The 27,331-nt window shown below is 46.5% G+C and overlaps 1 protein-coding gene across 1 annotated transcript in view; it reads right to left on the bottom strand.

Annotated features, from left to right (window-relative positions):
* Nucleotides 1–2,172: 2,172 nt before the first annotated feature.
* The window catches only part of BTD (biotinidase), a 256,008-nt gene continuing 230,849 nt past the window's right edge, over nucleotides 2,173–27,331 (bottom strand). The window contains exon 4 of the mRNA XM_086942195.1: nucleotides 2,173–4,089. Coding sequence (XP_086798321.1) covers nucleotides 2,926–4,089 — 1,164 coding nt within the window. The 3' untranslated portion in view covers nucleotides 2,173–2,925. The remainder of the gene's footprint in view (nucleotides 4,090–27,331) is intronic.

The raw sequence follows: 27,331 nt of genomic DNA on the forward strand, positions 1-27,331 counted from the left end.
AACCCACACGCTGCACAGCAATAACGAGAAAAGCATTTGAAATTCAAATATACCGCCAACAAATACAGGGAAATGAAGGACAACAACAGCACATTTTCGATAACAACAGTTCCAGACAGCTCAGCATGTAACGCTCGTCGGGTCCCAAGCCCACGTGGACCGAACACCGACCTCGCCACCAAGTTTCTTTTGAACAATCAAACCTACCCGCTCCGACCCACAGAGCTTATTTCGAAGGGACAAAACATTGTAAGAGCAAATAGGCAGGCGCGAGCACACTTGAAATCTTAGACCCGACCACAAATCTTCTGGAATGGCCGCCCCGCTAACCGACCCAAGATGGCGGCCCGAGGGCGGGAAAGGGGGAGGGTGGCTACACTCGCGGCTCCCAGGAGCAAGGGAACCAGACCCAAGGCGAATAGCGTACGCGGCACAGGACCCACCTTCATTAATTGCTCGGGGGAGGAAGCGCCGCCGATGCGCCGCCGATGGATCAGCTAAGCACCTCACCCACCAGCCCTACAAACTTTTCCATACCGGCCGTTTGGGGAGGCCGGGGAGGGGGGGCGAGGGGGGGGGGGCAGGGCTGGAGGCCACAAAGGACTCGGGCCCGGCAAACCCTTACAGCAGCCACGAGGCTCAGGGACACGGCGCCAGCAATGATGTTCTGACGCAGCGCCGGGGCCCGACGGAGCTACAGGCTGTACCCCATCCAGACCCCCCCTAATGGAGGAAAAGGGGGGACCCCAAGGGGAACCGGAACGTCCCCCCCCCACAGCAGCCCGACGCTAGCGGGCCGCCTCGCCAGGCTCACGACTCCGAGGGAGGGAGTAGACGGAGAAGGGGGGGGGATTAGGCACAAGGCCTCGCTCACCGTAAAAGTCCCGAAACGAGTGTCCCGAAGAGCCCGCGATGGCGTCCGGAGCGGCAAAGAGGCCCTCCAACAGGGTCCAGGAGCTTAAGTACCCCTGGAGGCCCCTCCCTGCCGCCCCAGACGTGAAACACCGCCAGCCGCCTCCTCCAACCAGGGAGGAGGAACAAGCTGGACATCCTACTGGGGGTGGGACAGCCCTCCGAGACTAGGAGCCCGCCCTCTCTATGGCCACTGCGTGGCCTCGGGCAGGCGCACTGTTCCTGGCCCTGGCCCAGCCATAGTACACATTTATTTAATGCGATAGTCATCATTATATGTATCACATCATAGGTTAAGATTGAAGAGGTGACAGTTGTTAAAGAAGGAAAGGCCTGCGGCTGCCCCTGCCCCTTGAAGTACCGTATCACGGTGTGATCCTACCTCACAAGATTCGAATAATGCATGCTCATGCTGAGAGCTCCTGCCCTGCCTCAGCAGGCCGCCGCCGGCTCGGGTCACGTTGTTAAAGAAGGCCCGGCTGGCCCTGGCCCTGGCCCTTGAAGTATCTTCACAAGATGAAGATTTGCATTCAATTATGCATGCTCTACTCGCTGCACTCTGCCTGGCCTGGCTTGGCCAAGTAGTGGCCGCCGACGCCCCTACACATTATTATCATGAAAGGAGCAGGGTCGGGCCGGCCGGTGTTAAAGTTAAAGGCCCTGGCCCTGCCTTTGAACTTAGTAGTAGCCTAATCCTCCCCAATGACCCCTCCTAAACAGTTTACAACTGCTTAACAGTTAACCTTCTTAGTGGCTATCTGGGTCGGACTGACTGAGCCGGCGCAGAGTGTTGTTCTCGGTTGGGTGACGGTCTCCGTCCCGGGTCCCTGTGTGCTTCGGTGGTTGAGGCCGCCTGCCTCCCTGTTAAATGCCAGTATGAGTATGCCCGCCGGATGTCGTAGGCGCTGTGCAGCAGGCAGCGCAGCACGCTGAGATTTTTTTACAATTGCCACCACGCCACGCCCTATCAAAACCTTACTATGAGGAAGGCAGGCTCCCTTGCTGAAATTCATCTGACTTTTCGCTGTGCCAGTTGAGGATGTGGGGGAGCTAATAGAGGAAGTGGGTGGAGCCAGTGGAGATAGTGGCTTGAGCCAAAGAAAAGTAGGTGTGGCTTCCGACAAAGATTTGAGCACCTGCACTTCAAATTTTACAAATTAAGCACTGGTCAGACAGTAAAAAACTTGCCTTTGATGGTGGTCTGTAAATATGAAGCTACACTTCAGAAACGTTCTATTCTCATTTGAAATAGAGTTTGTGTTTGAAAAAAGATATTACTGAGTTCTTTAGCTGCATTGCACTTGGTTGATGAACGTCTTCTCCTGAACTAAGAAACTCTCTCAGAAGGTCTGCCGTTAGGAAGCTGCATAGAGGTCCAACAGTAGTTTAGAGAGTTTTTGTCATCTGGCCCAGATACAGGATAAGGGAAGGCGTTGTTGGTCGGTGTTGCAATAAAGGTTAGGGAATTCTAAGCACAATAGGATTAGCTGTGTGGCTTTCTGTTGCTCTCCTTATAGGGTGTCTTCCAACGAGATACAGCTTCAGCCGCATACACGGACAATGTCTGAATCTACAAAGTGCCCGCATTGGCAGGGTGGGTGAGAATCGACTCGGGATCCCAGCGAGAACACGCAAGACTTGTTGGAAGAAGTATGGGGATGAAATGCATCAAAAGGAAGTAAACGCTAAGCCCCAAGGTGAGAATGTGGTGAGTAATTGAGGATTATGTGGTGAGGATCTTAAAACAAAGCTGCTGTTGAAGTGCACAACTTAGTGTTACCTAAAAGTAATCAGCCGAGATATTGTGAATGTCAAGAGATTCAGCAACATAATTTAGGATCACTCTTCTGGTGTTAACTACTCTCTCCTCACCGTTTAGTGAACCTACCTGGGAAGTAAGTTCCTTGGTAGTTCCAAGTAAGATGCTTGGTCTTCTCAGCCATTGTTGTTTGAAAATTTACTTCAAACGCAGAATGACCACTGGTGGAAATAGTGCAAACATCAATGCAAAACTCAGTCCTTCTTGTACCATCGCCCATACAATGCTGCCGTCACCAGACCAGAGCTAGTCTTGTCTTTATGCATGTAACAGTTGTTGCCCGCACACCCCCACTGATCGGCAATGTCTAAAGCCATGTCAGACAAAAGCAGCAGAGGAAAGACATAGGTGGTGCTGAAATTTCCCCACATCTGGAAATCGAGCACACCGCTGGCCTCTGTGATCTCTTCCCCACAGGTTTCTCCACATTTCACCAGGGCGCAGACCTGGAGGTAGTATGTGCCATGGACGGTGTGGAGGCCATCAAACACCCCCAGTGCATACAGCTCTCCAGACAAAGCTGCTTTCCTGTAACTGAGGTGACAACATAGTGAGTTGGCACAGACTTGGAGCTCCCCTTCAGCACCAGTTATTGGAACAAGAGTGAAGTTGTCATACATCATCTCAGAATAAAAGGCAGGTGCTGGTTTATGGGGGGCCACTGGCCTCCCTCCACAGTGTACACTTTGCTCCTCCACTTCACACACAGAGTTGTCTAAAGGCAGGTCAAACACAGGGTTTTGTGTCTGGCTTGCTTTGGGCTTCAGCTCCCCCTGCATGGGACTTTCTGTAGATGGATCCACAGGGACCTGGGCAACTATCAGCCTCCCTTCTGCACTCTTCATGTTGTAGAAGTAGGTTGACTTTGAAGGTGTGTAGATGCCACTGCCCGTCATGCCCAGGCTGGTCTCATGAATGTTCGCTGCCAGGACGTTGACATTGAAGCTGCTCGCGAAGCCTCGCTGGATCTGAGGAGCGGACAGAAGAGGGAGCTGGTTCATCCAGGCTGTTGGGTACAACACATGCATCACATGATGCTGCTTCACAAGGCTCACAGCCGGCTCCAGAAACATGATATCAAAGCAGGTGAAGAGGCCAAACCTACTGGCGAAAGGGGTGTCGAAAACAATGTGCTCCACCTCAGGAGGAGGGTCAAAGCCGGCCTCGAAGTACAGGTTCTGCTTATGGTATATGGCCACCAGGGTACCATTAGCGCTAAACACAACATCTGAATTGAACTGGTATCGTCCATCTGGTGGGCAATGAGGATCGAGATGCTGGCACGGCCGCTTGGTGCCCAGGTTTGCCACCACATACATTTTGCCTTTTGATGCCATGCAGCTCAGCCGCTGGAGGATCTGGCCAACAAAACAAAGAACAATAAAGTCAATCAAAATAACATTGGGGTGCAACTTCACAGTTCAAAGAAAGTACATTATACAGGCCAAATGATGACACAAATGCTCACTTTAAAATAATGACAGTAGTGATAACAGGAGGGCATAATCAGATAAAACGACCTTTACGAGTACTCCTCTACTGAGGGCAATCCTACAACCAACTTATAGACACTTGAACGGGCCAGGACTCGGTGGGGTAAAGGGGGGGGAGGGAGGAGTATTTGTTTCGCATTTCACTGACCAGTTACAGCTTGTTATGTTATTTAATTCAACCAATTGATACACATGTTTATTTAAGATTTAATATAATTTATTGACATTAAAATGCATTACCAATGTGGTATATGTTGCCAATCACAGAATGTCCCAAAAACACTTAAAAGTGGAATCACAAGCCATTTGTTTCCGAGCCATGCAGTTTGTCATCAGCACTTCATCCATTTTCCACAAGAGCAGTTCAAACATGAATGGAAAAATATCCTAGGTTGCAATTGTTTCCCACATAATTATGTCTCTGCCATATTTGCCACAGAATACATCATTTGCTGACTATTTTAACAAAAAAATTGTTTGTAGCTCAAACGGATCAAAAGTTACTAAAAAATTTGACTTATGTTGCTGCGAAGTGGGGGGCCGTTTGCAAAAGTTGACTGGTCACCTTTCTCACTGCTGCATTTGTAATTTACACTGGTACTAAGGAGGCAGAATCTGTGCAGAGACTGTTAATATGGGTAAAAATGTAAAAATAATAAAGTATCAGAAAATGTACCACATTACACCGTAACCTTTTTTTTTGCTGCATTATTTAGTCAACACTGTGACATAATTTGGTCCTCCATTACTTCATAATTCCAGTGGCCCCAAAGCAGGCAGCAAATGTTAAAAGTGCCTGGGCCTGAAGCAGAGAAACCATAAAGTTTGCAAACTTAGTTTGGTGTGCGTGCAAATCCAACATTGCCGATCCCTGGTGAGTCGCACTACTACTGCCGAAATAAGGCCAATGGAGGTAGCAATGGGTGAGGCGAGCTGGTCTCATAGGTCCTGTGACCTCAATGACAGAGTCACTGTCACTCTAGGGTGTGCTGCTTCTTAGGCCTGCCCATAAAACTGGAGGTGACCTTCAGTATGGATTGTGGTGGACTGGCCTTCAAGGTTAGCCCACACTTGTCACCGCGAGGGTCCACCTGCTGGTGCTAAGAGACCAGAGCTTCTAAGGTCTAGCGGGACTTCTAAGGTCGAGCATGGGAATGTGCTCCCTCAGAAGAGTGGTCTGTTGGACTAGTCGTGAAGGCTGAACCTGGTTCCCCAGTTCCAAATTCTGCAGCTCTGGTCATCATGCCACATTCTGTCTCCCACTGAACACCTTACTGCCCCACTGAGATAAACAACCCAATTGTGCCCCGCTATAAACACATGGATGGGGCTCAATTAAAATTATGCACTAGACAAGAGTAATATGCTGCCTAAAAATAAAATTAACAACATCCTGGAAAAAGCAAACACACATCGGGAATACAAGATTAAGTAAAACTTGTGAAATGTAAGCAGGAACAACATGGTTACCTTAACCCTTTCACACTCATTATTCAGAAATCAATGCGTGTTTTTTGTCTGAAAAGTTGAAGACATGACTACAGGACCCGCAAGGGACCCATTTCGATGTCCATTGCTTATATCGTTACAAAAAGTAAGCAGTATTGTTTAATAAGACCAACGCCCTCATCACAGAGCGGAGGTACACATTTCATAAACTAAAAAAAGGAAAACAGCTGATAAGGATCCCAATAAGTGTTTTCCACTCCAGGCATCAACCAGGTATTGCAGTCAGAGACGAGAAAACAAAAGTAGCTCTTCACTGTCAAACTCTGTAAAGTGGCGCTAATGGGTTTGGGTGTGAACAAAAGCAGTCTGGTCACTTTGTGACCCCACTGACTTGCTTTATTTAGTTATTTTTCGAATATTTAACCTTTTTTTCTCTCCGTCCCGAAGCTGCACTTTGGAATAGAATTTTTTTAGAAAAAGACATTTCACAGGAGAACAAATGAAGGAAAGGAGAGGAAAGAGCCATTTCTTGAAGTCATGGTTTTCAACAAGTGGGGAGGAGTGAGACAGACAGAAAGAGAGGGAAGAAGAAAGAGAGAGGGGGGCAGCTGCCAGCGGCAGAGCAGGAGCAGTGGCCATCATCCTTGTTTCCGCTGGGGAAAAGGGAAAAGACAGAGTTCTTTTCCTTCTCTGACCGACCTGCACGTCCACGAACGGCCAGGAACGGCCAAGCCTTATCTATAGGCCGTGGCTATTTCGGCCATTCCAGAACGCATTCTTAAAATAAAATAGATGAGGAACTGATTCATTTAAATTGAAAAAGTAGGGGTATGCCGTGCCCTGCCGATCCCGTCCACTTCGACCACTGGGGAGAACAGACCTGGAGACACTGAGATAGACGATAGGTGGAGGAAAGCGGCAGATTGTCTTAGAGGGGCAGCCCTGAACGAACTGCTTGAGCCGAAGAAAGTTGGCTAGTGGTGGGCAACAGAGGTAAAGGGGGGGAATCTTCTGCGATATGGGCCAACCCCCCACTATGATCGGGAAGGAGCGCCACCCACAGCGGTACCAGGGGTGGATCAGCTTTGGCAGGCCTAATATTTGGGTTTGAACACCTATGAGAAATACAGGCTTCAGCAGCCTCAACTTTTCACCACCGACTCGCTGACATCTTCTCAAGCCAGCATCACGAGTAGGCCTGATCCAAAAGCTCTGTGAATCTTTTGTCGGAATAAAAGTTAAACTCAAAGCCACGTACTTGAATATATGCTTTTTTCCCTGCTAAACCGAAGATCATATACAATGGGAAATCAGACTTCATGACTTCTGAAGTTATACTGGAATTGCTTGAACGGGCAGCAGAACCGGGCCGGCGACAATGTCTGGAAAAGATGGAAGACACCGCAGAGGCAAGTAAGTGTTGGACTTGCCCTCGCCACAGGGTCACCCATCAACTTCTTGCCTTCAACTCTACTGTGTTCTGAACCTGTTTCTATTGACTTTTAGGACTCTGCACACTTTACCACTGCCAACCAGTGCTAAAGACCTTGTTCTCTCTCCTTTAAACACAGTGAAATTGGCTTACATCCAACTGGCATATTAGTGTCCCTGCAGCCCTCATTGTGCTACCCACTTAAGCAGCCATTCTAAATGTGTCTCAAGCCTGCTATTATTAAAGCTTGTGTGTGTAGTTTTATACTGCCCTTTCGGACCAGCAAAATAAACCTTTTGCCAGTCCTAACCCTTCCTTTTTAATACACATACGTCAACCCTAGGGCAGTTCCTAAACAGCTAATAGGGCAGGGTGCAGTGTATTTAAAAAGTTGGACATGTACTTTTAGGTTTTACAAGTCCTGGTAGTGAAAAAATGACTACAAGGCCAACCTCTCCCATAGGATAACTTTGGGTTATCTTATTACATTTTAAGTGACACATTTTCTGTGAGAGCAGGCAGGAATATCAAGTTTTATGTCTGAGGAATTGTAATTTTAAACCCTCTTTAAAGGTAAACTTAGATTTTAAGTTGCAAATCTGAAAATGCCACTTTGCTGGCTGATGAGGGGTGAAACCCCGAAACTGGACTTAGGATGCTAGTTTCCAGTCCAGGAAGGACCTGGCCTGGCAGTTCGGGCTGGACTGTTCCCATTGCGTGCAGAGTCAAGACTGAGTTGCATATGATTCACATTTTTGCATATGGCTGGGTTCAAACTGGAATGGCTTAGGGAGCAAAACAAAAATTATTTAGGCCCAGATCTATGTACTGGGGTGGATGTATGACAGTGTTCTGCATTCTGTCCATCAATTGTACTTTTTGCATTTGTCTCCCCGAGAGGGACGTGTATGCCCAGACGTGGGTTCTGTGCTCTCCATGCCACTGGAGTCAAGCTATCTTGGCTGATGAGGGGTGAAACCCCAAAACCGGTCCTAGGATGCTTCTTTCCAGTCCAGGAAGGACCTGGCCTGGCAATTCAGGCTGGACTGTTCCCATTGGGCGCAGAGTCAAGACTGATTTGCATATGGCTGAGCTCATACTGTAATGGCATGAGGAGCAAAAGAACAATGGATTTAGGCCCAGATTTATGCACTGGGGTGAATGTATACCGTTGTTCTGCATTCTGTCCATCAATTGTTCTTTTTACATTTAGAAACCTGGCATTTTCTTGTCCTAACCATTTGGTATCTGCAACCTGCGCCTGGGTCTAATGACCAGGTGTGGCTGGCGGTCAGCCTTTGAGTATTTATCCCCAGCCTGTATCACAATGGGAGGTCTTGGTGCTGGGGGGAAAGCCATCCTGGCTTAATAGGTGGGGCAGAGCTGTCAGCTATCACACTCACACTTCAAAGGCACTGGCCCAGCTCCCAAACATAATGGATTTCACACTAGGCTATTGTGCCCCCAGACAGACTGGAACCAGGGCAGAGAGGTAAGAAATTCCAGACACGTCTGTGGGGGGGAAACGGGAAAAGATTCTTCCACTTCAAAGTGAGCCTCTGCAAGAGTGTGTCCCTGATCCCCAAGAGGTGCCTCCCCTGGTTCTACACCCTTTTGAGTCAGAGTGCACTCCTGACATGATAAGTGCACTTTAAGTGTGGGTCAACAAATATGGGGCTTTTAAAAAGCTTGAAGGCCTTGTTGCTGCGGGCATAATTGGAAGCCACCAGCTGTTTGGTTTTCATAGCAGCTCATGGCTGCTGGCGGGGAAATTATTGGTTATTTCATGCATAGGTCATCATGGGTAGGCTCTCTTCCTATACCCAGATAGTCTGCAGCACACATCTGGTCGGCACACTTGGAGACTAGTCGGGACTCACGCAAACTGAGCACAAGACTCATGGCAGAAATCTGTAAGACTGCTATAGACCCACACAACACCAATTAGATGGAGGGGAATATGATCAGAACAGTAAAAATGGACACATGGAATGTACAGGGCCTTAAAAGCTTTGTAAAGAATTACAGAGTACACACTACAAGAACATGCTATAGGAATTGCCTTCCTCAAAGACACACCTGGATGACATGGAAGCAATTAAAATCTGGAGAAAATGGAGAGGACAACTGTTTCCCTTAACATATTCTGCCGATGCAAGGGGGTGTCGATTTGGCTCGCAAGGGTGGTTCCCTTCCTGTATAGGTCCTCACAGGCTGACACAGAGGTCAGATATCTAGTGGCTCATGGTCTCCTGGGCGGTCCTGAAATGTGCCTCTTAAATTCATAGGCCCCAAATCCAGGTGACAGTTTATCACTGGACGTACCTAGACTTGGCCCTTGCCATAGCTCTATCAACAGCCATGGATAAGGCAGGCTACATTGACATCTGGAGAGCGCTGCACCCAACTAAGAGATAATACTCAGGCCACTTAGTGATGCGTAATACACACAGCAGGCTGGACCACATTTGTGTTTCACAAGACTTTAGCACAATAATACAGACTGCAATATCTAACCCAATTCCTCACCAGGCCCCTTATGACAAAAATATAATGGAGGCCAATAGCGTTCTAGGCAATTACACCCAGAAGCCCAGGTGGATTCCATCTTCTTTTCAGATATACAGGTAGCCTTAGAAACGTACCTAACACAAAACAGGGGCACAACAGACACCAGAGCAAATGAATGTGAGGCCTTGAAGGTTGCGGTACGAGAGAAATTTATGAGAAACATGTATGATACAAACGGACACCTGCAGCACAATCTGATCCAACATTAGGGGAGACTAACCCTGCTACCGAAGCAGAAAGCTACATAACCAAATTGTACAGTAGAACTATTAAAGGCCAAATTGAAGGAGAGAAGAGCCGAGATGTAATAGGTAAGTCACTCTTGCAGAATGTATTCAACAACTGCATAAAGAGGGAAATAAATCAGGGAGAAAATCCAGCTGGCTTAACACCCGTACTAAATGAACCAGATGAAACTGAACACAGGTAAGTATCAGTGATACCCTCTTCCAGTATTTAGCAAATCTATATAAGCAGCCGTACCAACTTGTGAGACATCAATCAATCAGGTGTTTGTTAAGCGCGACTATTCAAGGGTCTCATGGCGCTGGGGGGGGTGCAGGTTCCCGTCCATCAAGGAGGGGGTCTGTCGAAGAGCCAGGTCTTGAGGTTTCTCGTGAAGATGGGGAGTGATGTTGTCTGTCTGAGGTGGAGCAGTAGGGCATCCAGGCTCGGCCGCAAGGAAGGAGAAGGTGTGGCCTCCTGATCTGGGGTTTCTGGTGCGGGGGACCTCGGCATAGGAGAGCTAGGCTGATCGTAGGGTCCTTTGGGGTGCGTGGAATTTGAGTCAGCTGTTCAGGTATGCTGGTCCGGTGCCGTGGAGGGCCTTGTGTGTGTGGGTGAGAATCTTGAAGGTGATTTTAGCCTTGATGGGGAAGATAGTGGAGTGTGTGCAGGTGCTGGGAGATATGGCAGTGTCTTGGCAGGTTGAGGACCAGTCTTGCGGCTGCGTTCGTTCTGTAGCTTGCGGTGAGGTTTTTGTTTATTCAGGCGTAGAGTGAGTTGCCGTAGTCGAGTTTGTTGGTGACGAGGGAGTGTGGGATGGTCTTTCTGTTCTCGAGGGGGTTCCATTTGAAGGTCTTACGTAGTGACAGAGTTCCTCGAGACTCGCTGGGGAAAACAACGCAAAATTAGAGTAAGACTTCAGAGAAAGACGAGCAAATCGCAGCCATACCGTAATTTTACCATGTGTTTTCACATCCACTCCTTGATAAGACTTCTGGAAGTCTATGTCCAAACCAAGCCAGTAGGAGACTGCTGGAGAATATAAGAGTATTATAGTCGCTGTGCTCAAGCCGAATGAAGACACAGCTGTGCCAGGATCGCATAGGCCATTGTCTATGCTGAATGTGAATACTAAAACACTGTCCAAACCCCTAGCAAACAGATTGGCAATTAAATGAGAAGAACAATCCAAACAAGGGGACTATGGGCGGATGAAACGAGACATACAGTGTCAAAGTACACCGATCAGTGCTTATTTTGCAAAAGAATGAGTGCCAATGACCAAAGCTCTGCTCAGAAGGCCGCAGCCACTGCAACTGAATGTTAAGGCACCAAACACCAAGGCTGTGTAGTTTTCATTCCCACTTGTGCCTCTTTAATCAACCTCCAGCCACGGCCGGCCCCTTTGTCTCACTCTTGCAGGTTCCTAGTTTCTCCATTTATGATGTTTTTACCGCCTTTATCTCCCTCACCTTTCTGTTTTGTTTATTTTACTCTCCCTCCCTGTCAGTAAATGTTTGCTGAAGAAGAATAAGAGCTGGTCTTCAAAACTAAGTGCCCTCATCAGCAACCATCGGCTCAAATTAAGAACAGATTATGATGCTACAGAACCACATGGGACCTCCTGCCTTCACAATAACTACACAACTTTGCAGGTGCCGATGGCCTACAGATTAACAAAATGGTCACGTAACCCCTGGCAAATCTGGCAGCGAACGCTCTGATTGAGCTCACAGTGAGGCATTTACAAAGGAAAGGGGCGAGTTTCTATATATGGTGATCCAGAGGACACACTCAGCAGAGTTACAACATGTCCATACTACAGGGAGGGTGGTAAAGAGTCCAAGAACCTCCGGTCAATCTAGAACACAGTCTCACTTTCGAAAATAGGGAGAGCAGCAATTGCAAAAATAGTGGTTCTCCCCAACTGTGCACATACACCCCAAAACTCCATGAGCTCAATTCCAAACCAACTTTTAAATAACTTGAGGGCCTCCTGGCATCACTGGTGGGGGCCGGGAAAATAAGCATTGAGATGACCTAAAGCTGGACAGAGAGCAGGGAGGACTCTGCCTCCCAGTGCTGGGGCTATGCTGCATATCTGCACAGCGTCAACGCACAGCAAGGCAGTGAGCCATAAGAGAATTCAGCTTATGGGATCTGTGGGTGAGCAGACACTGGCGATCTGCTTCAAAGAGGACTGAAACCTACCCAGGGGCAGCCCTTATGCGTCAGGTAACTCTGGCGTGGGGAACAGTAGAAGGAATGGCCCTGGGATGGCCTTCATTTTGCAGATCACCACAGATAAGGGGGTTCAAATCATTTTGATAACTAAGCTCCAGCAATGGCTAGGTGGAGGAATAGTGAATGTCAAACGCTAGGATGTGTATTCCAAGGATTAATTTACATCTCGTGGAGGGGCATAGGAGAGGTTTGGGGTCTCCAGTTGGTTAAACTGACAAGAATTGCCTGGGAGACCTTGACAGGCTTCCACACCACTTCTGCAGACTCCAGAACGATTGAGACCTAGCTGGACGCTGGAGGGGTACAAGCTGATCTCAGGCATACATAAAGCTCCAAACAATGATAGAAGACAACTCCTGTCAGAAGTGAGATGGTTACGGGATAATGATTTACAAGAAATCTTGATGGACACAAAGTGGGGGGAGCTGTGTGAAAGGATAACGCATTACTAGCAACGCTGCATTCAAATGGGCGCATTTCAAGTATATGTACGGTACATACTTGACTCCCTCCAGGTTACAGAAGTTATATCCCAGCCTTACCTGAGACAGAGAAGCTACATTTCTGGAGCACAATATCAGAATATTAGGGGGAAGTTGTGACAAAACTTCGACGGATGACAAGCATTCCTATGTAGGAGCAATCAGACACTGCCTGCTAGGCATTATACTCAAATACCAAAAAGGCACAACATAGATTTTCGGCACTGGGGCTACTGCTGGCGAAATGCAGCATAGTGATGAACAAAGGGTACCCTAAGAGCCCCACAACAACTGCATGGGAACAATCCATGCTGGAATGGACCCTGGCCGAAGAAACCCGAATTAAGGAAGATAAGGAAGAAAAAGACAGCACAGAGGGTCTGACAAACTGAGAGGAGATGATGAACAAATGAGCAGAGCCCTCTCCGACAGCCCTCCGAAGGGAAATAAAGGACAGATGTTGAGCTGGAAAGATTATATGGGGGAGCAGTATAGAATGGGTTTCCAGACTCTCTGTTGTGAAAGGTCCTCAAGTTGCTTCTGTGGGTGCATGGGCTAGAACAGGACATGAATATGGACCCGATACTACGAGCGATGTCTACAGGATATTTGTTTTAAGTACAAAAGTAATGAGCACAGATCATTTGTATCGTAGACAAGAGCTATGTGGAATACATGCACATAGGGTTATGTGGTACTGAAAATTCCGGACCCGTGTTATAAACATCGTCGTATCATGGCGATTTTGGTATCAGCAGACCGAGAATGATTAGAATACTATGCACAAGCATTTTCGTCATATTCGGGTGATTAAATCACCCTGAAATCAGAGTTTCCGTCCTGAACCCTCGGGTTCCATTTTGTGAACGGCAGCCATTTTGTGATTGCCCTCACATAGGCCAAATGACTAAGGCCAAAATCGAGTCTGAAGGACACGTACATCTTTGCTGACTCCTCTGTGACCTGGGCAAGCTGACTCCACTGCCTGAAGCCAAAACCTTTTCGGCCAGTTCCTTTCCCAGTGGCCGAATGAGATTAGTATCAAGGCACAACATATCATAAACCTTTCATCGCACACAAACCATGCCTAATCTTACACACACCTGTCCCTGTTTCCTTCTTTATGACTTGCTTTACGAGGAGGAGGTGCCCGTTTTTATTGGGGGTCCGTCGATATCTGATGAAAATACTGGGCCTTGCCGGGTAATTGATTGTGGGCTGGACAAACTAAAATATGGGCTTGTCATCATGACTCTGCTTTTTCTTTGTAGTGAAAATATGTGAATGGTTAACCGTAAAATAAGGAATGTTTGCCTAAAGCATAATTTTTTGTATAAAAAGAGAAGGCTGGCTTTGTAAGATTGAGCAGTCTCCTGAGAATATACACCGTGTTGTACTTCTAGGATACCTGTTACTGGCTGCAGCCAATAAATACAATCTTTGACTTCACCAAGAAGACTCTGTGTTTCTGTAGTCTGAAACAGGAAGAACTCGAAGTCCTTGGGTGTGTTCCCTGGCACCGCTGGGTTCTTAAAAACCCAGTACTTCAGTTGGCGCCCACAGTGGGGCGATATCAGCTGTACTGGTCCAAGCCAGAGGTTTGTGAGGAGCTTCGTGTGAAAATTCTGGAGGAAGGCCGCCACTTCATCGACCCCTGTATGTCGACGTGGTCCGAAAGTCTTTGCTGCGAGGTTCCCCGCTTCCCGACGGCTACGAAGGACTGCTGCCCTGACTATCGCCCTGTTTTGGACCCTTGATGATTGGTAGAGCGAAACGTTAGACGAGTCTTCTGGTGAAGTCATCGATACCTCAGTTAAGTATGAGTGGAGCGTCTCCCAGTCCTTAGTTTGGTTCTTAGTTTTTGGGTATCCCCTTGGGATCGCTTTGATTTGGAACTTGCAAGTACCAAAGCCGAGGGACTCGTGTATTCACAAGACTATCGTATTCGATAATCCTTTGAAGTTTGAAGCTAGACTAGATGATGCCTGGTCTTAGCAGACTTGGAAATCTGTTTTGTCTTGGTTGTAATAGGGATTCCCGATTGGAGGACTCATGTCCGGTTCCTCCGATTGGAACTCCAACCTATGAACTTTATGTGAAACATGGCGTAGGCCCCATTGCATATAATGAAGTATGGATCCGATACACCAGGAAAGATGGTGTTTTAAAATGGCCCCAATATGGTAGTTTTGACGCTGAGATTTTGGATAATCTGGAGGTTAAACTTTTTAAGAAGAAAGCCCGGCCGGCAATGTTTGACTCTTTTCGCATATGGCGCAAAGAAGCCAAACAGAGAGAAATGAAATTAGCAAAGAAAAATAAACGAGAACGAGGTATGTCAATGGTACAAGCTGCTGTTGCGTTTAGGGATAATGAGGAAGAGCAAGAAAGCGAACAGATGCTTAGGGTGAAGAAGTTAGCGGTAGATAGATGCTACCCAGTTTTGCCGCGTAAAGAACAGGAAGAAAAGAAAGATCTTGAGAAAGATCCTTTAATGTCGCATCTCTTGAGTTCGCCACCCCCTTGAGGAAATATAAATTTTATGGTCAAGATTGTGTTCCCTAGCGTGTACCCCACCGACTCCATGTACCAGCTTAAAGTGCATGTAACTTCCCTCCTGTGCCAGCTACGAAGACGCAAATACATTTGCGTCCAACGTTAAGATGTGCTCTTTCAGACCCACCCTGAATGGGTTGAATAGCCCGTTCCTAAGTATGCTATGCCAACGTCTTTTTGTAGTGTACCTTACACGTTTTTCAGCTCTGGCAAAGTAGGCCCTGAATTTCTGCCATCGAGCCATTTTTCTGGCTTCTGACTCTGAAAACCTCAGCCCAGGCTGCCTCTGTACCCGTGAACTCTGACTTACTTCTAGCGCGGCCCACCGTGCTCAGCTCAGCCTGCTGCCTGCCAAGACTGACTATAACCTTCGAGTTATCTGTTCCGCTCCTCGATAATACATTCCTGCCTACTAGCTTCAGTAAACATCCCCCTCATCTGCAGAGCAAAGGGCCAACCTGTCTCCGTGCAAGTAATCCATAGCCTCTGTTACCATGCTCCCATGGAAGGCCCATGCCCCCACGCTTCTCATGCAGACACTCAGGCGCTTATACACGCACTCACAGTCAGTATAGAATAGCTTCTGCCCCAGAGACCTTTCCCTCCAGATAGTATGGTTCCCAAACATCAGATATCAGATATGATAGAAGTACAAGTTGATCTGACATGCCAGACTTCTGTCTCTTTCCGTCAGTGTAAATGTCAAGTTTCCTGCACCCTCCAGTTTCACGTCAATCACACGTCATGCAGCTGCGCGCGCATCCAAGCTTCCGATTTTCTGCTGACATTACAACATTTCTGTTAGTGCCACCCCTTCTGTGACACCTACCTGGTGACGTTTCTAGCACACACCTCTAATTCACGCCTAGTTCACGCCTTCTGATTACGTATTGCTAACACGTGGATGCTGTTATCTTGTTTTCTCTCAGCTGTTACGCCTACCATACGTTTTTCATGACAATGAATTAAGTATATAAGCTATGTACTGTCAATAAAGTGTGGTGCGCACTCTTCTATCCCTTCCTGAACCCTGTGTGGTTGCGGGAACATGATAGCCAAGTCATGACCATTCCTTTTTAAGGAATAAAACCCCTAAAAACTCTAACACCACGGACTCTGCCTCCTTCTTTCCGATTGAGTTATTATTGATTAAGTACTTACCTGCATAGAAATTATGATAGTAAATTAAATATTTACGACATTTTGGCGCCCGAACAGGGACCCTCCCCCACCTCACGCGCCGGTTGGTGCATTGCAAGCTCTGTACCCTGCCATCAGCTAGACGGAAACTACGCGTACCGGCAGGATTTCCTGCATCTCCCTCTGGCCCACGGAGGTGATGAAGACTGCGATCAGTACCCAGACGAGGCGGTGAGGAGTGCGGAGGATCCCGACCAGAGCCTAGCCGAAAGAAGCAAGGTCCGAGGTGTCAAGAGGCCCACCAGTTTTCCGAAGTTTTCCGAAGTTTCCCGAAGTTTTCCGAAGTTTTCCGAAGTTGAGCCGAGTCCAGTCCAGTCGAGTTTTCCGAGGCCTTCCGATTTCCGTGCTTCCCGGTGAGTACCATTGCTGGGTCGTATCAAGACGGGTTTGGGTACACAAGTCCGGTCTGCACTGTTTTTAGACAGTGTATCTGTGCTGTTTAGCAGTACTTCCGTTATTTTCAAGTTTCTGCACTGTTTTTAGACAGTGTATCTGTGCTGTTTAGCAGTACATCCGTATAAAGGGGTAGTGATATATGTTTTAAATGTTTCTTTATGTGATTAATGTCGTGGTATGAGTGTGACTGTTTTTAATGTGCATTATTGTGTGTTCTTGTATAAATAGCTGTATTCAGTATTAAGTAGGTAAGATCGAGCTTTCAGTACTAAGTAGAAACAAGATGCCGTTTTTCAACAAGTTAAAGCAGATAGGAACTAGGAAAGGGATACTGGAGGAAGAAATCCCTATTCCCCCTAGGGACACTCCAGGAAATTTCATGTACCACAAGCATGGCTTAGATGCCATATTGTATCTAGATTTATGGGCCGATTATACAAAACATCTAGACGAGAGACACAGATGGCTAGTTACTGGAACATGGGATGCTGAGTGCATCATGAAGGTAGAGGAAGCGCTATGGAAGAAGAAAGCCAGACAATCTCAGAAAGACGCCATAGAGTTTTGGCGTAAGGAATCACATAAGCGTGCTGAAAAAGCACTACGTAGAGAAGACAGACTTAGAGAATCAGATAAAGCCCAAGAAAACGAATTAGTTACTGAAGGGATCCGAGTAAAAACAGAGCAAGTAGACCGTGCACGAAATAACCTCGTAAACGGTATGTATCTCGCGGCCGAGGGTTCACCTGAGGCCATTTCAGAAATACCGAAAAATCTACCGCCACCATTAGTGCCAACTAAAGTAAATCATAGGACCACTAAAGACATATTCCTGAATTCCTATCTAGAGGATGTAGCACCCGCTTACACCAATCTGCCTGTCCGCACCCTGCCTAACGACAGGGATGGGGGTGGTAACCCGCCCCAAGATCATATTCCGCCAGTACCACAACAGATTCCTCCACCTCCACCACTTCCCGCAGTTAAAATAGATCTACCGAAACCACGTCTACCTGACGCTACCAAAGGACAAATTCAAGTTCAGATACAGACTCCACAGAGAGATAATGCCCAAGCTTCCGCTTCAGGAGGTGCGACGGGGGGTTTTCACACCCCACCATTGACACACAGAGTAAACCTTAGGGATATGCAGAGTCCTCTCACGTTCAAGTCACCTCGTCTTGACATACTCAAAGAAAAACTTTCAGTTTGCAGATATGATCCAGTACCCGGCAAAAACGACAGAATGATGATGGCCTCACTACGGTTAAGATCTGCTACTGATTTCCTGCTGTTATTTGCAGGGATGAAGGAACGCCTAGATAGAATATATCAGTTCATTCAGACTGGTAAAGACCCTGACAGTGTTAAGGATGCCATGGAGCATCAGAAAGTTGACATTCAAGCACAGATACTACGTTTTTTCATAAATTGCCTAATAAGAGAACGAGACAGGCCTGGGACAGATCAGAGCGAGTTAGATGCACTAAACAAGTGGGGTCAAAATATATCTGAAGGAAAACATGATAAGGGGGCTTGCATAGCCAGTATGTACAAGAAAATAAGAAAAGCAGTGATAGAAATGCACGAAAAAGAGAAAGAAAGGGCCTCCTCCGAGGAAGAGGAAGAACTCGAAGAATCAGAAAAGACTACAGATACTATAGCGTATGTAGGTAAGGGAACTTACCTTAGGAAAGGTATCCGTCCGGAAAGCAAGAAAGTTTTTCTCTCTGCCTTAACCAACCCGAATTCTTCTGAACACCAGTTCCAGGAGACTGATAAAAGACTCCGAGACCGAGTGGGGTACCACATACTGAATTCAATGGATGAACAGGAATTAGCCCGGTCAGCTATATTATGGGCTGAAAATCCGGATATGTATAATGATGACACCGTAGCACAGACATTTCTGAACCTCTCCCCAGACGAGCAGAAATTAGCAGGTGTATACATGATGCAGCACCTCCTCACGAAATACAGAAATAAACATTCCGATCCAGGTCCCTTACACGAAACTCTGGAAGCACTACTCATGGATAGATGGAGAGGTCTAAGTACCAAGTTAATACAGATAATTCTAGAACAACGACATAGATATGACACTTTTGTAAGCTCTGAATATGGTCCCGCTCCACCCCCGGAAAGAAAAATGTATCGTATGGAATGCCTGGGTGGCATTGAAAGTCAGAACCCCTTACGAGAAGTACACCCAGTTATGGGTGCGGATCATCTCTTGAAACGCGTGTATGTACACACGCCACTGACTAAGTTAGAACTGTTAGAAATGAAGAAACTAGTACCGAGCCATGTAAAAGACCCTGCAGGTTTCCACAGAGAGCTTAAAGACATGTTACTGATGGGGGATTACACATATGAAGATATCATGAAAATGTTAAAGGTACTGCTGCCTACGGGCATATACGAGAAACTCAAGGAAAAGGAATGGGAGGTGGGAGACAAAAAGATTGTATGGGCAGAAATAGAAGACGAAGAGAGCAAACGTGTCCCAGGGTTAGGCCTCGGGGACAAAACTAAAGCATTACCAGGTTTAATAGTACAGGTTCTGCCAAGATTACTAGCAACTAGAAAAGAAGACTGGGATGCCATCTCAGCATGTAAACAGAAACCCGACGAAGATACTAGTGATTTTTATTCAAGATTCGAGAAATGTTTTATTATTAATAGTGGTCTTAAACCAAGTAGCGAATCGTACCCGCATCTTTTTGTATCAAAGCTAGTCGAGAATTCCCTGTTAGCAGTTAAAAACCGTGTATACAAGGTCGAGAGTACATGGCAAGCAAATACGCCATCACAGATGTTACAAATGTTACAATACCATCAGAATAGAATTAGAGAAGAACAAGATCAGGAACAGAAACGTATGAAAGACACAAAAATGAAAATGTTAGTAGCCCAGTCGGTACATACCGACGGAAATAAGAAAGGTACGAATCAGACAAATCACACCACAGGTCCTGTTAAAGGGACGTGCAATTATTGCAAGCAGCCAGGTCACTACGTACATGAATGCCCAGTTCTGAAACACAATATAGCAACAGGTAAAACAAAAGAGAGACCGCATCCACCAAGACAAGATCAGGTCCAGCAACAGACTCTGCAGAATGTACAGACCTCACAGAACACACAGCCTATGCATGCTTCATCCCATACAGCACAGACAGTAGCGGTATCTCAGCCACAGCCTCTTGCCGCGACTCAGCAAGTTTCCCAACAAATGTACCAGTATGCCCAATCTGCTTACCCCGATTACCAGCGATACACATGAAACAGCCTAGAGAGGGAATTGGGCTTGCCTCTCATTGAAATCCCTGTAGATCAAGAAGGTCCTTATGTACACAGTCAAGTATTGGGAAAAGATAGAAAGTTTTTAATTGACACAGGGGCAAGCCGCACCACAATCAGTCATGACGAAGTCCCAGGGGCACCCCTCTCAGGCTCACAGAATGTTTCCCTTGGTTTTTCAGGACAGCCCATTATAAATGAAGTATCAGAACCAGTTCCCCTGGCTGTGGGTCCATTATCACGTGTTACAGACTTGTTACTTACGAAATCATGTCCAGAAAATCTGTTAGGAATTAAAACATTGAAGGCTCTAGGAGCTATAATTTGCTGTTCCCCGGAGGGAGTTAGACTTTTTCTGCGGGATTTCAAGGGTCATTATGTTTTGCGAGAATTCGATGTCAGATTGAAAAATGTACCAGATCACTTGTGGGCAACAGGCCCAACTGATGTAGGTTGTATGCATATCACACCATACCGTGTTACACTCAAGACAGGAGTAGTTCTACCACGAATCAGACAATACAAGTTACCACCCGATGCTGTAGTGGCTTTACTGAAAATAATTGAAGAGCTCATTGCCCAAGGAGTGGTCGTAGAGACCGACTCCAATATCTGTAATTCACCCATCATTCCGATTCTTAAACGTACTGATCCCAATGCACCGCCAGTATATCGGCTGGTGATTGATCTTCGAGAACTGAATAAATGTATTATACCACAGTACCCTGTGGTCCCCGATATCTCTTCTCTATTGACTGCTATTGATTCAGAGGCAACGTTCTTTACTGTAATTGACCTCAAGAACGCCTTCTTTAGTGTACCTATAGATCCAGAGAGCCAATATCTCTTCGGATTCAGTTTAAATGGACGAAGTTTCAAATTTTCCCGCGCACCTCAAGGATTCACAGAAAGCCCCAGCATCTATAGTCAAGCACTGAAAAGACAACTAGATTGTATTCAAATGCCAGTTAACACTGCTTTACTGCAATATGTCGATGATCTGCTGATCACCGCACGAAGTGAGCCCGAATGTGAACAAGCATCACTGACAGTTTTACATTTTTTGGCCGACAAGGGACACAAGGTGTCTCCTTCGAAGCTACAATTCTGTGGTCAGCAAGTTGTGTACTTGGGTCACTTGCTGTCCAAAGTGGGGAGACAGCTCACTCCCGATCGCATTCAGTTAATTGTAAATATGCCACGACCCCAGACACAAAAGGAAGTGCGGGCCTTCATAGGCCTCACCTCGTACTGCAGACAATGGATTCCTCAATATGCATTTCTAGCTAAACCACTCATCCAGTTAACAACACAGGAGGCAGCGACTTCGATTGTCCTCCCTTGGACTCAGGAACATACACAAGCCTTTGAGGAACTAAAGAAAGCATTATGTCGAGCACCAGTTTTAGCAACACCATGTTATAGCAAGCCGTTTACACTTTTTGTTACAGAACGTGATGGTACAGCATTGTCTGTCCTCACCCAAGATCAAGCAGGTTCATATAAGCCTTGCGCTTATTTTTCAAGTACATTGGATTCAGTAGCCCAGGCACTCCCTGCGTGCTTAAAGTCTGTAGCAGCAACAGCATTAGCAATCAGACAGAGTGATTCAATTGTCCTAGGGCATCAGTTAACAGTACAAGTTCCACATTCTGTAGAGGTTCTTTTAAACAGAACCCAGACTCAACACTTGACTATAGCACGACTGACAGGTTATGAATTGACGCTATTCCAGCCTCACATAGAAATCCGACGTTGCAGCATTCTGAACCCCGCAACACTGTTACCTACAATTATGACAGATCCAGCCCCGCATGATTGTATAGAAATCATTAATGCAGTTACAAAGCCCCGACGAGACTTAACAGATGTTCCACTGTCAAATCCAGACCTGACACTTTATGTGGATGGTTCATGTATGCGAACAAGTACAGGAGAATTAGTGGCCGCCTATGCAGTGACCACTGAAACCGAAGTAAAAGAAACACATCGTATTGACACACTGTCCGCTCAAGCAGCAGAGCTTATTGCTCTGACCCGAGCCTGTATTCTAGCCAAAAACAGAAATGTCAACATATACACTGATTCCCGTTATGCGTTCGGAGTTGTACACGACTTCGGTATGTTATGGCAAGAACGAGGTTTTCTGACCTCTCATGGTACCAAGATCCAACATGGTCCCCTCATTCAAGCGCTGTTAGAAGCAATACATCTGCCTTCAGGTATATCCGTCATGAAGTGTAAAGCACATACTAAAGTTACAGATTCTGTTTCCCAGGGTAACGACCTGGCAGACCAGACAGCAAAACATACAGCATTGACTCACACTCAGACAACAGACATGACAAAGACAATAGGACCGACAAATTGTATGACAGTCAGGGATCCCACACTAGATGTGATAGACATTCAGGCACATGCTACTCCAGATGAAATAAAGAAATGGACTGAACTAGGAGGGATTCAAACAGAACAAGGTTGGATGACGAAGGGAAAATCTACATGGTTTCTCCCTGATTCTATGGTTCAAGTCATGGTTAATACAGCACATAGTCCAGCACACCTAGGAGAAAAAGCAATGCTAGACAGTTTACAAAATCTTTGGAGCAATAAACACTTACGAGCAGCAGCAAAACAGAAAGTGCGTACTTGCATGATCTGTTGTCAGTTCAATCCAGGTAAAAGCGTCCCTGTAGAGCAAGGTGGATTTCATCCTCCCGATCACCCTTTTGAAGTCCTCCAGATGGATTATATCCAGATGGACCGTTGTCGAGGATTCAAATATGTCCTCGTAATTGTTTGTGCACTGTCCCGTTGGACCGAAGCATACCCAGTCCCAGATTATACTGCTCCGACCACTGCCAGGCAGCTGGTTCGTGAATTCTTCCCACGGTACGGCTTGCCTCGTGTCGTGTACTCAGATAACGGTCAGCCATTCTCATCTGAATTAATGAAGCAGGTTTCCCTATTGCTAGGATACCAGTGGAGATTCCATTGTGTCCGACATCCCGAAGCCGCAGGCCTTGTAGAGAGGCATAACCAGACATTAAAGACACGCCTTGCAAAAATATGTAAAGAGAAAGGGGTCGACTGGATAGTCGCCCTGCCCGTGGCACTGTTCTACATGAGGATGGTTGCCCACTCGAGATCAGGACTATCCCCGTACGAAGTGGTCTTTGGTAGACCACCGAATATGTGGGGGACGCCCATTCCGAAGAAGATCACTGATGTTGATTGTAATATGTTGACAGATTACCTTGCCTCCTTGATGTCTGCACTCCAATCATGTCGTTCACAGGTTGCCGCAGCTTTCCCCGACAACACGGATGTAAAGCCGCATGATGTCCGTCCTGGTGACACAGTTTTAGTACGGAACTTCGACAGAAAGAGTCCGCTGGAGCCCCGCTGGAAGGAGCCAAAGACCGTCCTTCTTACAACGAGGACCGAAGTGAAATTGGAAGGCAGAAAGGGGTGGGTCCACACGAGCCATATCAAAAAATACAATGAACTGAAACCAGATCCAGGCTCGTCCACCCCCACCAAAGACTGTATCAAAACTAGTGACTTTAATACATCCGAACGAGAGAAAACTCCCCAAGAGGAGTACAGACTTAAGCTCCGATCTAGCAAGTCAGACAGTTTAATTGTTTAAGTCCTCCCCTAGGTGAATCGGTTAAATAGTTTCTGACATGTATCCCCTAGATCGAGATAGAGAGAGACAATTAAAGAAACGTACATATTGTAAATCACTACGTAGTCACTGTATGGTGACATTATTAATTATGTTTTTTCTAAGTGTTCTGATAATCATTGCGAGCATACTGCTCCCCATCTATTACCCTATTTTCAAGCGTGAACAATCTGCTTATAATGCTTCTGCTGAACATTCTTTTAGTAAGCTACCTCCACATGAACTTTCTTACAGACTTGCGCTGCGCAACAACACATTCATTAGTATGTTACATCATTCCCATCAGACTAACAATGCTACAAACTGCTGGATATGTGGCCGACTCCCTCCCTACCAGAAATACAAGGGAGCTCTGCCCCTCTTTCCGTACCCGTTCACTCACAACGGTTCCTGCGGAGCCTGGTTTAGAATAATAAATTCCGTAGATCCTGATATTGCTGTTTTCAAAGGGAGCTGGGTTTGGGGAAACTTGAACTTAGTTCTGCTTAATGCCTGTCATCCTGACAAGAAGGGACTCCCCATTAGAATAGGAACTGATCTAGAAAACGAAGTTTATGGATTAGGTAATTACACAATTAACCTTATGATCCTTACAGTTGAATCCGAAGCTGCTCCAGTTCTGCCCGCTATGTCAGTACTACCAGTCACTGGTGAATTATGTGTCAGCAAGAAAGGTTCAGTACACTTAGGCCATAGTAAATGTACTATTGTGGTCGAATTCAGTGATCAAGGCAAGTCTTCTTTTAGAGCTACCCGTCATTCCTATTTTGTTTGTGGTCATACCGCATACATACGCTTACCTCCAGATTGGGATGGTACCTGTTACATTGCATTCCTTCTGCCACCTGTTTTTCTAGCTCCTCCTGACTATCACAGAAATACAAATCTAGCAAAGAATAGACTCAGAAGAGATATCTCACTTGTCGACTATACAGAAACGGCATGGGAACAATACACCGATTTTAATAAAGGATTCTTTTTCTTTTTAGGTCCCGTCCAAAATAGTAAACTAATCCGCAGATTAACTAGAACCCTTGAAGCAGTAGTGAATGAAACTGCCTCCGCCTTAGGTAACTTAACAGAAGAGCAGTCCGCCATGCGGGTTGTTGTTCTTCAGAATCGTCTTGTGATTGACGTCATCTTGGCAGACAGAGGTGGAGCCTGTAAGGTCATCGGGTCAAGTTGCTGTATTTTCATCCCACAAAACGCACCATCTGTATATCAAGCTATTACACGTCTTCATAAAATTGCAAATCTGATACATCAGAATCCAGGCACCTGGACTTGGTCCGGTTGGTTCTGGACAACGTTAACCGCTTGGGGATGGAAGATCCTATCCTTCCTAGGCATTGGCCTAGTCCTAGTATTCAGTTGCTGCCTGTGCCTACAGTGTGGGCCAGCGATTTGTGGACTGTGTGCCACATCATGTATTGAACATTCCAGTTTACTCTCAAAACGTGAAAGAAAGAAAGAAGAGCAAATGATGTTACAAGAACAAACTGATCGATTCATGAGGATCGATATATCATGAAGGGTCCGTAGGGAACAAGGAGGGAATGAGGAAATATAAATTTTATGGTCAAGATTGTGTTCCCTAGCGTGTACCCCACCGACTCCATGTACCAGCTTAAAGTGCATGTAACTTCCCTCCTGTGCCAGCTACGAAGACGCAAATACATTTGCGTCCAACGTTAACATGTGCTCTTTCAGACCCACCCTGAATGGGTTGAATAGCCCGTTCCTAAGTATGCTATGCCAACGTCTTTTTGTAGTGTACCTTACACGTTTTTCAGCTCTGGCAAAGTAGGCCCTGAATTTCTGCCATCGAGCCATTTTTCTGGCTTCTGACTCTGAAAACCTCAGCCCAGGCTGCCTCTGTACCCGTGAACTCTGACTTACTTCTAGCGCGGCCCACCGTGCTCAGCTCAGCCTGCTGCCTGCCAAGACTGACTATAACCTTCGAGTTATCTGTTCCGCTCCTCGATAATACATTCCTGCCTACTAGCTTCAGTAAACATCCCCCTCATCTGCAGAGCAAAGGGCCAACCTGTCTCCGTGCAAGTAATCCATAGCCTCTGTTACCATGCTCCCATGGAAGGCCCATGCCCCCACGCTTCTCATGCAGACACTCAGGCGCTTATACACGCACTCACAGTCAGTATAGAATAGCTTCTGCCCCAGAGACCTTTCCCTCCAGATAGTATGGTTCCCAAACATCAGATATCAGATATGATAGAAGTACAAGTTGATCTGACATGCCAGACTTCTGTCTCTTTCCGTCAGTGTAAATGTCAAGTTTCCTGCACCCTCCAGTTTCACGTCAATCACACGTCATGCAGCTGCGCGCGCATCCAAGCTTCCGATTTTCTGCTGACATTACAACATTTCTGTTAGTGCCACCCCTTCTGTGACACCTACCTGGTGACGTTTCTAGCACACACCTCTAATTCACGCCTAGTTCACGCCTTCTGATTACGTATTGCTAACACGTGGATGCTGTTATCTTGTTTTCTCTCAGCTGTTACGCCTACCATACATTTTTCATGACAATGAATTAAGTATATAAGCTATGTACTGTCAATAAAGTGTGGTGCGCACTCTTCTATCCCTTCCTGAACCCTGTGTGGTTGCGGGAACATGATAGCCAAGTCATGACCATTCCTTTTTACGGAATAAAACCCCTAAAAACTCTAACACCACGGACTCTGCCTCCTTCTTTCCGATTGAGTTATTATTGATTAAGTACTTACCTGCATAGAAATTATGATAGTAAATTAAATATTTACGACACCCTTATGCACAAAATGCTACGGCACCACCGCCACCAGCTGTGGTTGCACAACACCTAGTTGTTGTGCCACCTGTGATTCCACCACAGCCAGCTCCCTTTCCGTTGGCTACTATTCCTGTGGCGCAGCCTCCTCAGGGGCCGCCACCTTTGCCTCCTTCTTTGTCTGCTACTCCTACACCTGTTCTTAATGCTCCCTCCATTCCGACTTCGAATTCTTCTGCTACTTTTCCGTCTTCTTTTATTCTTTCACCTTCTCCTTCTGCTAGACAACGAATGACTACTGCAGTTACTGGTTTCTTTTCTCCTTTGTTGGGACAATTGGGTATGTCCCCTGTTACTGAGCGTAGACAGTCACGTAGTCAGTTGCCGAATATGGATGAGCGTATGATTTTGGACCACATGGTGCGTAAATGGATTATGTACAATACACAGTATGATCTTGAGGGTGTTATGCATGTTTTCCTTCAATGGGAAGCACCGAAGCAACGGTACGTTTTCGATACGATGTGCGCTTTTCTTGTTGAAAAATGGGATGAGGAAGTGGGGCAAGCTCCTGACGAGTTGTACAGCATACGTTCCGAATTTGCGAAAGGAACTATTGTAAGGCCATCTGATGTTGGGACAGCGGTCGCGATGTTGTTGTCATTTAGGAGTGAGTCTCCTTCTCGACAATTGTTCGGGCCTGATTCTTCAGTTGGGAGAAAGGCACGACAATATCCAATGAGAGAGGTTCCTCCGGTGTGGAAAGAAGAAGTGGCTGCTGGTGT

The sequence above is a fragment of the Lissotriton vulgaris genome, chromosome 10 (genome assembly GCF_964263255.1).
Source record: "Lissotriton vulgaris chromosome 10, aLisVul1.2, whole genome shotgun sequence".
Lineage (NCBI taxonomy): Eukaryota > Metazoa > Chordata > Amphibia > Caudata > Salamandridae > Lissotriton > Lissotriton vulgaris.